This window comes from Myzus persicae, unplaced genomic scaffold, assembly GCF_001856785.1.
Source record: "Myzus persicae strain clone G006 unplaced genomic scaffold, MPER_G0061.0, whole genome shotgun sequence".
Lineage (NCBI taxonomy): Eukaryota > Metazoa > Arthropoda > Insecta > Hemiptera > Aphididae > Myzus > Myzus persicae.
In genome coordinates this window covers 87,794-103,923 of record NW_019103909.1, presented here as the reverse complement: position 1 = coordinate 103,923, position 16,130 = coordinate 87,794, and the positions used below count along the sequence as shown (strand labels likewise).

At 29.3% G+C, this 16,130-nt stretch overlaps 1 protein-coding gene across 1 annotated transcript; it reads left to right on the top strand.

Annotated features, from left to right (window-relative positions):
- Positions 1 to 5,563: 5,563 nt before the first annotated feature.
- LOC111036176 (pickpocket protein 19-like) lies at positions 5,564 to 14,842 on the top strand. The gene is made up of 11 exons (XM_022318102.1): positions 5,564 to 5,804; positions 7,018 to 7,221; positions 8,338 to 8,500; positions 8,939 to 9,087; positions 9,160 to 9,264; positions 9,914 to 9,980; positions 11,863 to 12,142; positions 12,854 to 12,913; positions 12,993 to 13,140; positions 13,227 to 13,324; positions 14,506 to 14,842. The coding sequence occupies exons 1-11, from the start codon at positions 5,614 to 5,616 to the stop codon at positions 14,721 to 14,723; spliced, it is 1,683 nt and encodes a 560-aa protein (XP_022173794.1). The 5' UTR covers positions 5,564 to 5,613; the 3' UTR covers positions 14,724 to 14,842.
- Positions 14,843 to 16,130: the final 1,288 nt, after the last annotated feature.

The window sequence follows — 16,130 nt, the reverse complement described above, 5'->3', positions numbered from 1 at the left end:
TTTTTTTTTTGGTTTACATAATATTAACTTGGATAATCTATAGGTACTTACTTATTATTATAAACCTAAAAAATTTCTATTTTTGAACTTAATAGCATCAGAAACTACTGGACCGATTTCAATAAAAGTTGTTATTAATAGATTCCTAATGATTATGGGCTGTTAGCTTATTTTATCGAACTCTACGTCATAGGTTGCTGTACATTACTTCACTCATGAATTTCGTTTTGGCTCACAAATAATATTTTATTTATATGTAGGGTGGCCATAGTTTTCAGAAATACAATTTGCAGGGTGTTTCGCCAACCAATGCGCTCTATTTTTCAATTTAAAAACCCATAGTTATACAAAATTTGATTTTTTAATATTATACTTAAATACCAAGTTTCCAAATTCTTGAGATTTTCCGTTCTACTTGAGGAAACTCCTGCGGAGATGCAATTTTTAAGGTAAAATTGGATTTCATTACTGCCGTAAGCACTCTTCTGCCATAGAACTTACTAGGATTGACTTGGTGCGAGTTTTTATCCAACACTCACACAAGCACAGCAGTGTATAAAATAAACGAAGAATGGAGGACAAACAAAAAGTCTTAGATCAATATTTCATCACGTATTATATTTTATACATAATAATATTATTCAACGCAGTCATTAGTGTAACCTACAATAGTATTATTTTCTGTAAGCGAACGGAAAAATGTAATTTGCAAAGTAAACCATTACTATTATATTGATGTAATAATATTTCGCCGTCTTATAACGTGTACGCTGTACAACAATGAACAATATATATATAACCACCGTAATATTTCTAGTTTGACAGGCAAATGACAGTTCTACATATCTATGTATAATATAAATTACCGATCAAAGCTAGGGAAAAACGAAATAATATAATATGTATTATGTATAATTGTATATGTATTTGTATCCTGTAATATGTATATTGTGTATCAAATTAGCGTATTAAAAACTTACTTATTTTGTTATTTTTTATCTAAGACTGTTATCGAATAAACATAATAAATATTAACTATAAAATGCTTTTAAGTAGGGCTGTGAATTTAATGCACTAAAAAATCTTAAAAAATCCATTAAAAATGCCAAAAATTATAGCATAAAATTTATTAAAAATGGTTTTTAATTTAATTTTCATATTTATATTAATATTGGATACAGGATATTAAACATTAGTACAAAAAAGTATTTAAAAAGTATTAAAAAAAATAATAATAATAATAAAAATGTTGATTGAATTTGATTTGACGATATGCCACAATAACTTATCTAAGTTATCTAGTTGTCTAGCAATTGCCTTATTTTATCGAATCTTTATCTTTACCTAACCCGTATATAGCGTGTGACTTGTGTAATATATTATTTAATAAAATATAAATTTTACATAATATATACAGCCCGTGTACAATAAAAATAAAATGTTTTCAAACAAGTAAATTGACGGAATTTGATTAAAAATACTAGAAAATGAACCAAAAAGCAAAATATGACCTAAAAATGCAAAAATATGCAAAATAAAAGTTTCATAGATGGATTCGTTATTACGTAATTTAAATTATGTACTCACAAAGCTATGTTTTACGATGACCAAAAAAAAATGCACTTTCCTATGAATTCACAGGCCTACTTATAAGGATCGTATATTAATGATCGTTTTAATGATAGTAATATTTTGTTGTTTTATAGGCATGAAGTAGAAAGAGATGTGTTACATTGAAATACGAACAAAATGGTTATGTTTACATTAACATTAGTTTATAAATGTTAAGCTTTAAAATAAAAATAAAACACTCAATCCAGTTTAATATTTAAACATTTAAAGAATGCTATTCTAACTTTAAATAAATAACTAATGTTTCTTAACATTTATTAAATTATACGTTAATATTTTATGCTACTAAAATATATTTATAAGGATAATATATAATACACATATTATAATATATCCTTGGAATGCCTCAATTTAAACTCACCGTGAGCGAAATGAGAATGTTAAATATAATTTGAGTAAAATATTACTTGGTATTATTAAATGTGATTAAAAGAAAAATAAGTAAGAAATCCCATTCCCTTTTAAATTCAACTGAAAGATAAAAAGTACACTCACATATTATATTCTTAATGGATTAACTGAAAGAACCAAGATCCTATATTATATATATATATAGTATATAACTATATAAAAAAGGAAGTCGGTGGCGATGATATGATTAAAAATAATTGTTTAGATATTTTATTCCGTGAATCCGTTAAAACGCCACCACCATAATATTAGTCTGAGGAAAAAGCAAAAAAAAACTAGGTAGACGGTTGAACTATACGCACCACACGTACTTATATATATGTGCGTGAAGTATAAAGACTAAAATATGTTTTTGTGACTCACGTTGCAGAAAAGTAATGGACTTTTACTTAATATGTAATATTTACTATGCACCGGTAGTTGATAAACATGGGCTGAAAACATATGCTATTATTAAGGGGAGCAGGGCTAACTACTTGAAATACAACGAAAAAAAAATGTTTACTTCGATCGACCTACTATTATTAAAATATCATTATAGATAGTGTTACTAAATTATTTTGTTTTAGATTCTGAGAAGCGAGCTGAATGAATGGATTTAACAACAATCGGTGTTTTTTTAAACATTCGGAAATAAAAATATTAACAATTTACGTTAACATTTTCATACTATTACTTTCTTTGTTACCAAAAAGTTAGACAATCGTTGCTTCAGAATTGTTTTTCATCTTGTACAATGGTTTATCCATTGTTAGGGAAGTTACATAAGTTTGGCAATTACTAATTAAGTTACATAACGAAATATTTTATTTTAAATGTATTTTAAGTTTAAATCGTCATTCTCCTTCGATCAGAATAGTTTTAGGTTATTTTTCTTTTAAATAATGATTATCGGTTACTGTTCTCAGAGTGCTTCAAAGATAATAATTAATTTTCTAAATGAAAATATTGTCTTATGGTTCAAAGAAAATATTCTATGCCTATACAATAAACCATCCTTAGTACTTCCAAATTAAGACAACGGGCAATAAAACATAGTATAAAATTCGTTAGGATATTGACATTAAACAAAAAATAAATAAACATTTAAGGAATAGACATAAATTATCTATGGATATTCGGGTACAGTGGAATAAAGATCAACAAAATAGCAGATCAAGAAGCATCCAAAGCAGCCTAATCTGCTGGCATTCTAACCCTAAACTTAATCTGACATAAAAACCCATAACCATATACTATATAAATTACTAACCTAAAATTACATAAGCACTGGATAAAACATAATACCAAATTAAACACAATAAAAAACATTGTACATATGGATAAATCCTGGCTTTAAAAAGAAAGAGGGATCCATAATAAACTAAATAAACCGCCTCCGAATAGGATACACATTCACAACACATAAACCACCTCGTGGCCAAACACATATTAGCTGAATACCTAAAGTTCGAAAACCCGAGTAACAAACACCACATATAAACTACTTGGAGAAGCCTTACAACCAGACTCCCAATCAAATATTAACATCATCAACTTCCCAGAGGAAATAGAGATACAACTCAATATAAGCACTAACTTTAATGTAAAATATATGTTATTACAATGTTAATTAGAGCTAATGGTCTAATAGCCAATGATATTATGTTATTATGATCATTAAAAAAAAACCATTTTTAAAAAATACCTCATTGATGTGGAACACAGGCGTGTAACTAATTTGCCTGTACATGACGCCGTCATACAATCTAATTATTTTATAAATCTTATTATTTTTTTGTAAGTTGTTTTAATATTTATATTTGATTCATTGATCTGAATTTAAAAAGTTAAATGAGTATACTGTATTTCAGCAAAATATTGTTCAGTTATTATAATATTAATACGAGTTGTATAATTTTTTTATTATGTGTATAATTACATTTTTATTTGAATAAAAACATTACATTTGGGCTTTGTTTACATTCGTCTATGTGAAATTTTCTCCTCTATCCAATCGATTAAACAAATTGAGCATCTAAAATGGTTCTCAGTGACGTACTAAAAGTGGCGAAAAATAGTGAGTGCCAAAATTGACCCTCAAAGCCTGAGAGTCAAACAGTGTGAGAACCAAAATTGATACTCGAAGCGTGTAGAACAAACATAATTAAAACATAAAGGCCTAGAATACAAATCCCGTGAGTATCAATTATGGTACTCATGGCAGTCAATTTGTTCAACAAACCGCTGAAATCGATAAAGCATAATATTATTGATATGGAGTCTAGATGTTTGTGGAATATTCGTTTTTTAGATGAACGTTTGTCAATTTTCAGATTCATTTTTTCTAGGATTTAAGAACAATCCAGATTATTATTTAAAAAGTTCAATAAATACATCAAATTTAAACTATTTTTACTATTTTTAAACCTTGGACATTTTAAAGAGACCCAAAACCCCTTATTAATAAGAATTATGATGACCATATTTTATATAATATTTGAATGAAATGAACCTTGATCAATATATTAATATATGAATATTTTGAATGGATTCTAACGATTGAGAATTTTTAATGTTAGTTGGCCATCAGATAAGAGTATCACACTATTCAAGTTTGAAACGTATCTACTTAGTACTCACCTATACTATTAAGAAATAAAAAAAATTTAACAAATATTGATTTTTAAATTTAAAGAGACTTAAAATACTAATTTTGATTATGCTATAAGTATTTCTTATCTTATCAACGTGAAAATTAAAGTAAATTCCTAAGTCATTTACAACAGATAATTATTCAATTTTCGAATCAAATAATTTGTAGTCTTAATGTATTATATTTGAATTTCCCTAAATAAAAAAAAATATAGCACATTTGTCAATATTGAGATTCATTTTTTTGTAATGTACTTTTATTGAAAATTGACTGCAACTTTAGGGCATATATTTCAGTAAAAGTAATAATATACATTAAATACACACTATATACACATCATATGTATTATTATATTTAAATAATATATCATTATCAAATCATAACAGTATAAAATACAATTACTTTGCGTTTTTATAACATCTGTTCGAAAAGTGCCCTGTGAAACGCATCAATCAAAAGCCGAAAGTCGAAACACAATATCTCCAAAGTATATATTATTATAATATGTACACTTTATTATTTCTCATACCGGAAAAAGAGACGTAAAAGTATAGCATAACAATAATTGTATGTGCATAATAAAAATAATAATAGTATATATTATGCATCGTACGTCGTAAACTTAGGTTGTCACGTCCTGTAAAATGTAAATAAATATTATTATTGTGTGTATCATATAATAAGCATATATCGAGACGTGTGTGACGGAAGTTCAAACGGAAAACCCAACAATAAAACATTGTACGAGTATTATAATGTGATATACAATATAATATTTATATATTATTATAATCGTTTTAAGCACATGTGACCTATAATTATGGTTTTGAAAAGGTTCGTTCGCTAGGTTGTACATTGTATTTTAACGAGACCTACAGACGACGGTCGTATGTAAACGTGCACGGCGGTAAGTGCAATTTAATTTCATAGTCTCGATGACGGGCCCCAAACAGATGTCGATGTCAAGGAGAGTTGATCTCGTCAGATTCCGGAACAGATCTTCTCGCGTGTCCGGCGTGAAACGTCCCGCGAACGTGTGGAGAAACGTTTTGGAAGACATTTGCGATCAGTGTTCGCTGCATGGACTCAACCACATCATCCGGAGCGACCGGAGCTCCGTAGAAAAGTCGGTATATTATAATACGAGAGGAGGACAAAAAAAAAAAATAATGAGTATTAATACAATAACAGAAGAGTGACCCAATGATCCTTAATCAAATCTCACGCTTACCAAATAGCAGATACCTATAGTAAATAATTATATTAAAATAATAGGTACGATAAATTATTAATATTACCTTTCATTATAATGAATTGATACATTCCATTGTTGTTATCAACATATATATCACATCAGCTTGAATAATCGAATTTTTCATAAATGGGAAACTACTATTTTATACTTTGAGTAATATTTTTAACTTTTGCTAAAATCTAAAGGATAGCATGATCGTGAAACCCGACATTGAAAAATAAAAGACATGCGATGATCTTGGTTTTAGCGTACCTTCTTCGTGTTCAAATAGTACGTTATTTTTATAGTTTTACAAAATCAGTATTTTAAAATTAACTAAAAACTCCATTAAAACCGATATCAAATACTTAACTACTGACATAATTCAAAAATTACAAATAATACATGGTTATTGTTTATTATAATTATAGAGTTAATAGAAATACAATTATAAGTGAGACTTATCCACCAATAAATTAACAACAGTTTTATAAATATAATATCGATGAATTCAAGGTCACTTGGATACTATTAGTACAAATTACTATAGAAAAAAAAAAATTCCGAGCTCAATTTCCTATAGTATTTTTACTACCTCCTCGATGTGGGGGCAATTTTGCAAGTGCCCATTATGATCGATGACGCTTGTAAGTACACTATTATACAGGTATACTACACGATATTATAATAGGGAACTTTAATAATATTATTCAGTACTACTGAAATACAACAAACAACTATAATACCATAAAACCTACCGTGACAAAATACATTTTCCATTGTATGAAATTATAATGTAATTAATATTTATAATACTACACAAAGTATAAAATAGGGGTTTCCACTTTATAAAACGCATGTGTGTAATATATCCATTTCTTAAACATAAGATAGACATACACAATATGATCGTAGTTCGTGAAATGTCAAACGGATATCCATTTCGTGGAAACTATGATTACACTAAGACACTAAGTGGAAGCGAAATATATATGTAGATAGGTACTATGTATGAACGCGTTTTTAAACGATAGCATTGTATCGTAAAACCGTCAGATCGTCACGATGCACATTATATTGCATTCAAATGCATCGCAATTTTCAGAGCGTTTTGGACGATAACCGTCATGTGCGCCGTCCTGTTCGCCACTTACGCTATTCTGGAATCGTGGAAGGTGTACAACGAGAGTTCTATCGACACGGTGGTCGAAACGACTTTTTTAAGCTACTCCAATATAGCGTTTCCAATGGTGGTGATATGTGACAGTTCAAGGGTGGACTGGGAACGCGTAACTCGATTAACAGCCCAGTAATATCACTAATTCGTAAAAAGTTGGGTTATAACTATGTTTTCGATTTTCAAAAAAACAAAAATCCTTTTTCTATGAGCTTTTTTTTTTTTTTTTTCCTGTTCTAACCGACGACGCCGCGGGATCTGCTTTCGCATTGCTTCCGCGGCGCCGCCATCGTTTATTGACGGTATCAAAATTTCTTTTTCTATGATCTATAGGATCACATAATGACCTATAATGATTTTTCGAAAACATTTTTTTTTTTTTTGTAGATTTTGTATGAATTGCATACATACATGATTTCGTCAAGGTTTTAAATGCAACGTTGCTATACCGAAAAATATGTACCTAACAACAAATATACCATCGTAACGTAGGTTAGGTTAGGCCGTTTAATCGTACAAATATTATTACTTTACGTTTCTTCATGTGGGCGGCCCTACGAGTTTGGTCCTACTTTATTTGTTATTTTAGTCTTCATGTTCATATCAATATCGACCTTTTAGCGTGTTCGAGATGACCAATTTTTTTTCCTAAAGTATCTCGTGCATGAAGAGAATAGGATAAAATAATGTCAATTACTATTATAACCTAATTATATTACGTTAAAAAGAGTAACAACACTGTAAAACGTTGCATTGAAATGCATGCGGAATCTTGTACCTATGTATATAAATATTAGAGATTGGTCGATCTATTTTGAAGTTTGAGAAGTTGAAATTTTTATATAATTAAAGAAACTTCAAAAAAATTCAAAAAATGTTTCAGGTGTTATTTTAATTTTTAGTTTTGATTTTATTTTTTGTCTATTTTATCGACATTTAACATTTAATTTAAATTAGAATAGTATAAATACATAATAGGTATTATTTAAGTTTGAGATAAAACTAAAAAGACTGGATTTAATTAAAAAGCTCGGCTCGGGTTCAGTTCAGTAATAAACGAAATATTTTGTATTGGTTCGTTTCGATGTTAAATTAAATATTTGGTTCAAGATTCGACTAAATTGTTGGATTTGAGACCATATTTCTGAGTTTGACCAACCTCTGATATATAATATAATTATTAATATTTTCACGATTCTGCTAATATGTGTAATTCACCAAATTGTCCATATGATGATATCTGTGTAGAGACGTGCCGGGAATCGATCCAAACCTGTTGCCCGCCGTAAGGAAAGTGTTGAAGACGTTCTCAGTGATGTCGTACGGAGATTTCGACGATTTTGACGAGTTATGGAATGTGACGGAACTCTCAAAGCTCAACCATCTGAACCTAACCGAACTATTATTGAAGGTTAATAACGCATGACTTATACTTTTTCTAAATCCTGTTTCAAACTCCATAATATAGGTACACCGTGTCGTGTGGTGTACACATGTTGATAAGTAGGTAACATAACAGTGGTAACGTTGTTGTTATCTACCTACTACATAGTTGAATACATTAATATCTCTGCACGACGCGGTATAGTGTTAACCTGGATTTATATACAAATATTATATTTTACTATAATTGTAAATTTTTCTTAGATAATATTTTACAAAAAAATATCATGACTTATTATCTCTTTTTTAAATATTACAATACATGTAGGTATTTATGTATTTTAATCTCTAATAATGTTGTCGTATAAACTTAGATGTGGAAATTTTAAATGTTATAGGTACAATTTCACGATATTACAGGTTGGATAGACGTTGTTATACTATTATCACATGACATATTACACAGGTGATGAGGCCGTGTAACGAAGTGTTTTGCTGTGGAGGTTGTTGGTGGAAATTCAAACAGGTTAACTGTTGCGATATATTCGAGCTGCAGCGCACCGAATTCGGTCTTTGCCATTCGTTCAATTCCGATTTTTCAGAGTATGGCAGAATGTAAGTGCCGTGATTCGAACAATCATAATATTGCAAAAATATAATTTACCATTGACGCATTGTTCCCAGCAGGAGAGTAGGTACGAACTCAGGTCTTATCGGGACGTTTTGGCAAACTGAGTCCGGGGAATACCGACCTCGGACGACGGGCAATAAGGGTCAATGGTCAGGCGTCAGGTAAACTGGCCGTATGACACTTCAATGGTCAATGTAATCATTTTAATAATATTTAAAAAAACAAATATTTTCTTTATTAACTAGTTTATTCTTATCTTCGAGTAATTTTAACTCATCTTAATTATTATAAGTTTGAAGATTTATAATAAAAAATGTTATTCACACAAAGTAAGATTGTCCATCACTTTTGGGGATTAAACTTGGGGGGGGGGGGCTGATCAATTCTCATTGAAGCCGAGATTAATAATTCCCAAACCCCCAAAATAAAATTCAAATTTCGGCATTTAACAATCAATATTGTCTTATACTCACTGTACAATATTATTATAAGTTACTTGAAACGGTCACACAGATGTCGCGTTAAAGGTTCAAATTAATAACACGATTGTTTCAGTATCACGTTCTCTTTATTGTATTTTGCTTATACTATCATATACATAAAATTTATGGACAACGGGACTCGCTTCGTTACAGCAATTTTAGATCATGTTATATGTACCTATAATTTTTTAAATAATAATAACGCATAAACACTGCAAAATAATGATAATAAGTATATAATATTGTGTTCCTGTTTTGTTTGTTTCGTTTTACTTCCACACAATTACTTCGATGCGAAATGTGATAAAAAAAACCATTGCTGACATAGAATGTACATATCGACTATGACACCGGAACAAGTAGCTCCTAATATAAACGCCAAACCATCAATTCGGGTAAATGGTTATATTATTATTGTTGTTGGATTTGTATAAATGTATAGATCACTGTAGGTGTATATATATGTATAAATTATAAAATACACGAACATCTCTGTAAACTTATGCTTACTTAGTTTTGCAAGGAATTACAATATTATTCATAGGTTAAAATAGGTATATCATGGTATTTTTGAGGGGACTCAACCCAAGTGCCCCGTAATTGAATTTAAAACGAACGTGTCATAAAAATACAAATTATTATTCAATACCTATCTATTTTACAATAAAATTGAGTAAAACACACAATTGATAATAATTGACAAACATAATATTTGTGGTGAAATATTACATTTAATGATAATATTATATTCTATCACCACATTTTCTACAAAAAAATCAACACGTTTTATTGTAATTGACATATCTTGTTGACATCACATTCTACATCAATTAACAGAATACAACATTTTAAATAAAGCATGTTTTTTTATAAGCATTTTAAGTTGAAAATTCGTCAAAATCTCGAAAAATTATTTTGTAGTTAAAAATGTATAAAATGTTCAATTGTCATTGCTAAACATTTAAACCTAACATTTAAAACACGAATTTTTGTAGGTGATAAATTCATATTGTATCTAAAAATGTTAAAATATATACCTTTAGATACATCTTTTTTTTTATAGATATTTTAACAAAGAATAGCAATTTTAGTTATTTTGTTAAGTTAAATTTAAAAATATTATTCTGGGTATACTTGCAACTTTAAAAGTATATTATTATAGATTATTTACACATATGTCATTGCAATGACATTTTAAAATGCAATGTTTGCTGCTAGAATTAATTGAACCTCCTGTAAGTCTGTATTACTAATAGTAAAATAAAGTAGATTAATATCAAAAATATTATAAAATAGAACTAGAAATATAGAAGATCTGTTTTCACACAGAACCGTTTTTAGTACACAATAATTTAGGTACCTATAAACCTATATTATTTAATTCAAATTTAACACATCAATTATTACAGTGACCCATCTCAAGGCTGTTGTACATTATAGCAGAGCGGTATACGTACTTGCCAACCCTTTTTTCTTCAATGTTTTCTTATAAACAGTTTTTTTTTTGCACTAATTATGCATGTGCTTTACAATAATTTATTATCTTTATTATACTTACATCACACTTGGTCATCTCAATTTATAAAAGCTAATGCCTAATACAATTTACTATACGTTATAAAATCGTCCCAAATGTGAAATCAAAATTTTGGAAAATTATTATTTATAGAGATAAATGGTGTATTAGCCATTCAATTAATTCGGTTACTATATCATCAGCTCGGGATCAGTGTATAAAAAACAACAACAATTCGGTAACGCACATAAAATGCATGCAAAGTAGTATCGAGGGGCATGCGTAAGAATATATTTTTTTTAACCTGATTTTAGGAAATCCCTTACTAGAGTAAACAATATTTTTTCTTAGATCGCATGTTAGACAATATTTTGCAAGTTCTCGAAACGGTAGATCTAATATTGACGAATTCACAATACAGTAGATTCTTATTATGTCGAATATCTCGAATGTTTGGTTATCTCGAACTCAATTGAAATCCCCTTAAAATATTTACCATCAAAATAAAGCTCGATATCTCGAACTTTTTTTCTCTCCCACTTGAGTGTCGGTATAACGAGAGATAACTGCCCCTAATTTCTAAGTCGACACTTTGCATGTTTCGTTTAAACTGTAAAAGATAATTTAAAAATATTTATTATTAATTTGTTTTGTCGGGCGTGTCCAAACGGAACGCTTAACTACCACTGTAATAGATATTAATTATGTTTTTACTATTTATCAATGGTATAAACCATCCAACCGTTACCGCGTTCGAACAGATATTAATGGGTGAACCCAAAGGCGCTCCGCTCGGCTCGGACATGGTTGTGATGGCTGGGAACTTTGGGAACATAAACGTGAGGGGAGATCGGATATACAGCACGCAGAGGACCAAGAGACTAAGCCCGAAGCAGAGAAACTGTTACTTTGGCGATGAAAGTCCAACCGGGATCGGCACAAATTATTACCTGAGACGAAATTGCAGAATGGCGTGTTATATGTTCCACATGGTTAATCAATGTGGCTGTTATCTAGAGGCCATGTTCGGCCTCATGAAACGTAAGACTCGTTGTAACCCAACTATTTTACGACAGGTAGCTGGGAAAAAATAACCTACCCACCTATCATCTATCAAACGGTGATCGAAAGATTAAGAACGTAATAACTTTATGTCCAAACGATCGAGACAACATAAAATTCACAAAGACCTCGCCACTTGTCAGCTTGTCCAAAAAACCGAATACCTACAATTGAGAACGATTTTACGTACAAAGTTGTCATAAAATATTTTATAGATTATCAAATGAGAACGGTTGAACCGATGCTTACTCTTTGATACCACCTCTAATGATAATTTATTGTGTTTAACCCAGATATCGTTAACCAACATAGGTATTCTATATATTTCAACAAATAAATCGAATTTTGTACTACATTTCAAATATATATTTAATGATATTGATATTTTCTTTTTTTATATTTTCCCGTAATTCTTTTTTACTACATCCTACCTTAACATATTAACTCTAAAAGTAAAATATATTTCAAAGAGTATTAAAATTGTTTATAGGTAAGCAAAGTGTTTTTAAAGCGGTAATAAGGGCTACTGCCCTACTGTTAATGGCGTAAGTCTATGGTGTCTGTCACAATATTTTTGTCCTAGTTGTGCTAATCACATACTAATATAATATTTTTGTCGGTTGAATAGGTTGCCGAATTAAAGTAAAACACATTAATTAATTTAAACATTTTTTTTTTTGTTTTTGTAAGATAACGACTCGTTGCGGCCGTGTAACGCGGTGGATTTACTGTGTCTGTCCAAGAATAACCGTAAGTTTATGTCACTGGCTCAATGAAATCATATTCAACATTATATTGTTATAATACCTGTATAATGAGCCTGTTTCAGAAAATTTCAACAATTATATACCATTTGTTCAAACGTCGTTTTTCTCGAAAGATAAGCCCGGATTGAAATGCGAATGCATGCCGGACTGCGTCCACCAAATGTACATACCCGAACTGACCATTGCCGAACAGACCGTTTCGTCGTCAGAGTGAGTCGATATTTTATAATCGTTGCAATATAACCATAATAGTTGAATAAAAATTATTGTTGAACTTAATGTCGTCACCGTTTCAGAAATTCCTCGTCGTCTATACTCATTGATTTACACTTCAAACAGAGCGCGTGCATACTATACAGATCGGACTTGATCCTCGGATGGCTTGATTTGTTAGGTACGTACCAATTCATAATTATAATGTTTTTATATCATATTAATTATTAGTGACTGTGCTGCAGTACATTTTACGCCACAGTATGTCCAGAAAAATTTACAATATGATTGCATTTAAAATTTATGTTTAGGTACCTAAAATACGTATTAAATCTTTTGCATTAATTATTATAGGTTTATAATATATTATTTTATTCCAAATACTATGAACTGTGGAAAGATTTTTTCTGTATATTACTTTTGGAGAATTCAACTTATCTTGTAGGTTTCTCGAAAAATTCTTTAAGTTATTTTATCAAGTTTATAAAGTGGAATACTTGTTGAGTAATATATGGAATCATAGCGAAATTGATATGATATACTTTTAGGTCCCAATCGATCTGGTTTTATTTCATATAATTGGTAAGATAATACTTATAAAGGTCAAAGTTATAAATTCACAAAATCAAAATAATTTTATTTGAAAGAACTAGGAAGTACTCGTATATACTGATATTTGTACTGTATTTATTCATAAGTCATAACGGTGAAAAAATCAATATATATATATATTTCTAAGTCACAGCTCTACTTATATGTAATATTTTGTAGAAAATCTATTTAAAAAAATTCCACAACTCTTCGAGGCTACAATTTTATGGTACATGAAAATTGAAAACTGCTTGAATTTATAGAACAATGAGCTACTGCTATTTACAACTTAATATATGTATTACTAAATTATAAAAATTATAATTACTAAACGCCAGTCTTGTAGAATATGGGTTATTTTTAAAAGTATTCAAATACTTACACAGATTACTAATGCATGCGCTTATTTTGAAAAGTATACATGTTACCTATTTTAGATACATTTTTTTTTTAATTTATAAATTAACTGAATACAATTATGTTTAGAATTTTCATATTTTACATTTATATTATTGATAATTTTACATAATATACCAAAATGAATTTTGAATACAAAATATAAAATGATTAGTCTAAAAATAACTTTAAATTTAATATTTTATTTAAAAACCGATACTCTGAGAAAGTATATAAAATATGAATTGGAGATGATAATTAAAATGTATTTTAACAATTGTACACAACTACTTTTTCAAATTACGATGCTGATGATGCGCTGATTATCATTTGGGCTGTCCATTTTTTTAAAACGTGTCTATAATCTGTTCACAGTATCATTTGGTGGTTGTGCTGGTCTGTTCCTTGGCGGTTCGCTTTTGAGTTTTATTGAACTGATATATTTCTTGACATGGAGAGTTTACTACCATTGGCGCAGGATGCCCTCGAAATCGGTTAAATCCAAAAGTAATAAAAAAGGAAAAGGACATCGTATCGTAACGGACACTTGGACAATGGACGATTGCACTATTAGTAAAACGTCTGTGCCATAATATCTCCTGCGTGTAATTTTAGTAGTATACTTTTATAGGTTAATGTCACCTATCTAATAGTGACTAGAAGATACTTATTATTGTTTTTATTAGTTTTATGTTTAAATATGAGTGTATAATACGTGTATAATGATTTAAAAACAAATCGCATATACAATGTTAATAAGTTTTGTACCTATCTATACTGGAAAGTTTTTAAAAAAATACATTATACTATATGCACCATTCGACTACAAAATTTATTATTTCACCTAGCCCCTCGCGGGAAACTTCATTCAATTTTTATGGTGATTCACTAAAAATTGGATCATTTGTCTGAAATAACATTAAACCATAATATAAGAGCTACCTATATGGCTACATTATGTATAGGAGACGGAGAGTTTTTTTCACCGACCTAAGTATTATAATATTATAAATATAGTAATATAATATAATAAACAAATATAGACCTATTTCGTCCTCAGTACCCACACATTACACAGCATTACACAATATAAAGATTTTGACTAAACCTGCTGCAATATATACATAATATATTATTATTATATTATAATAGTGTTGACGTAGACGTAAATGGGATGGGGTTTACGAAGGCTTAGGCCTTACTGATCCATTTCGAGTACGACATAATAGACATTTGATCCATTTAAGACTTTAATATTTTCCCTGATTGTCGTCTGTCAAGACTAATAGTGTATCATGATGCAGAAATATATTTTTTTTAAACGTCAAGTAGGTATTTGTGGGTTTGAATTCAATGATAAATCATTTTATACCATGAAAAACAACGATTCTGAGGAAGGACCTTTTTTGTAACCAACGTATCACATAAAAATATTTTAAATAATACACTTTTTTTTACAATTGCAATAAAACAATCCACACTGAAATAATTTATTATAATTCTATGATGTAGGTGTATATTATTATGTATCATATTATATTATAATATTACGTCCAGAAAACGTATAAAAACCATTTCAACCAAATAAACCGAGGTATTAGTATCTAAAATATTATGCTTATACATACAATGTTCTATTCACATTATTTTTCACATTATTTTTCTTTTTCACGTTATATATAACAATATGATGTTATACAGTATACTTACGATCTCCGGACTGTCGTTTTAAGTAATACATATATATATTAAATAATTATATATGCCGTCGTCCACGGCTCTCACATTATGTTGTGTATACAATGATTATTTTTACTGTGTAACGTTGACACGTAATAGGTAGTACGACAGGTGACATTATAATAATATTATTATATAGAAATGTAAACATGAAGAACTCGATAGAATTACTGCATTGTCAGTTCAGTGAGCTATTCCTGTAGATGAGAAATATTGTGAAAAGTGTTTTGAAAATCGTTTTGAAATTCATTCTTCAAGTA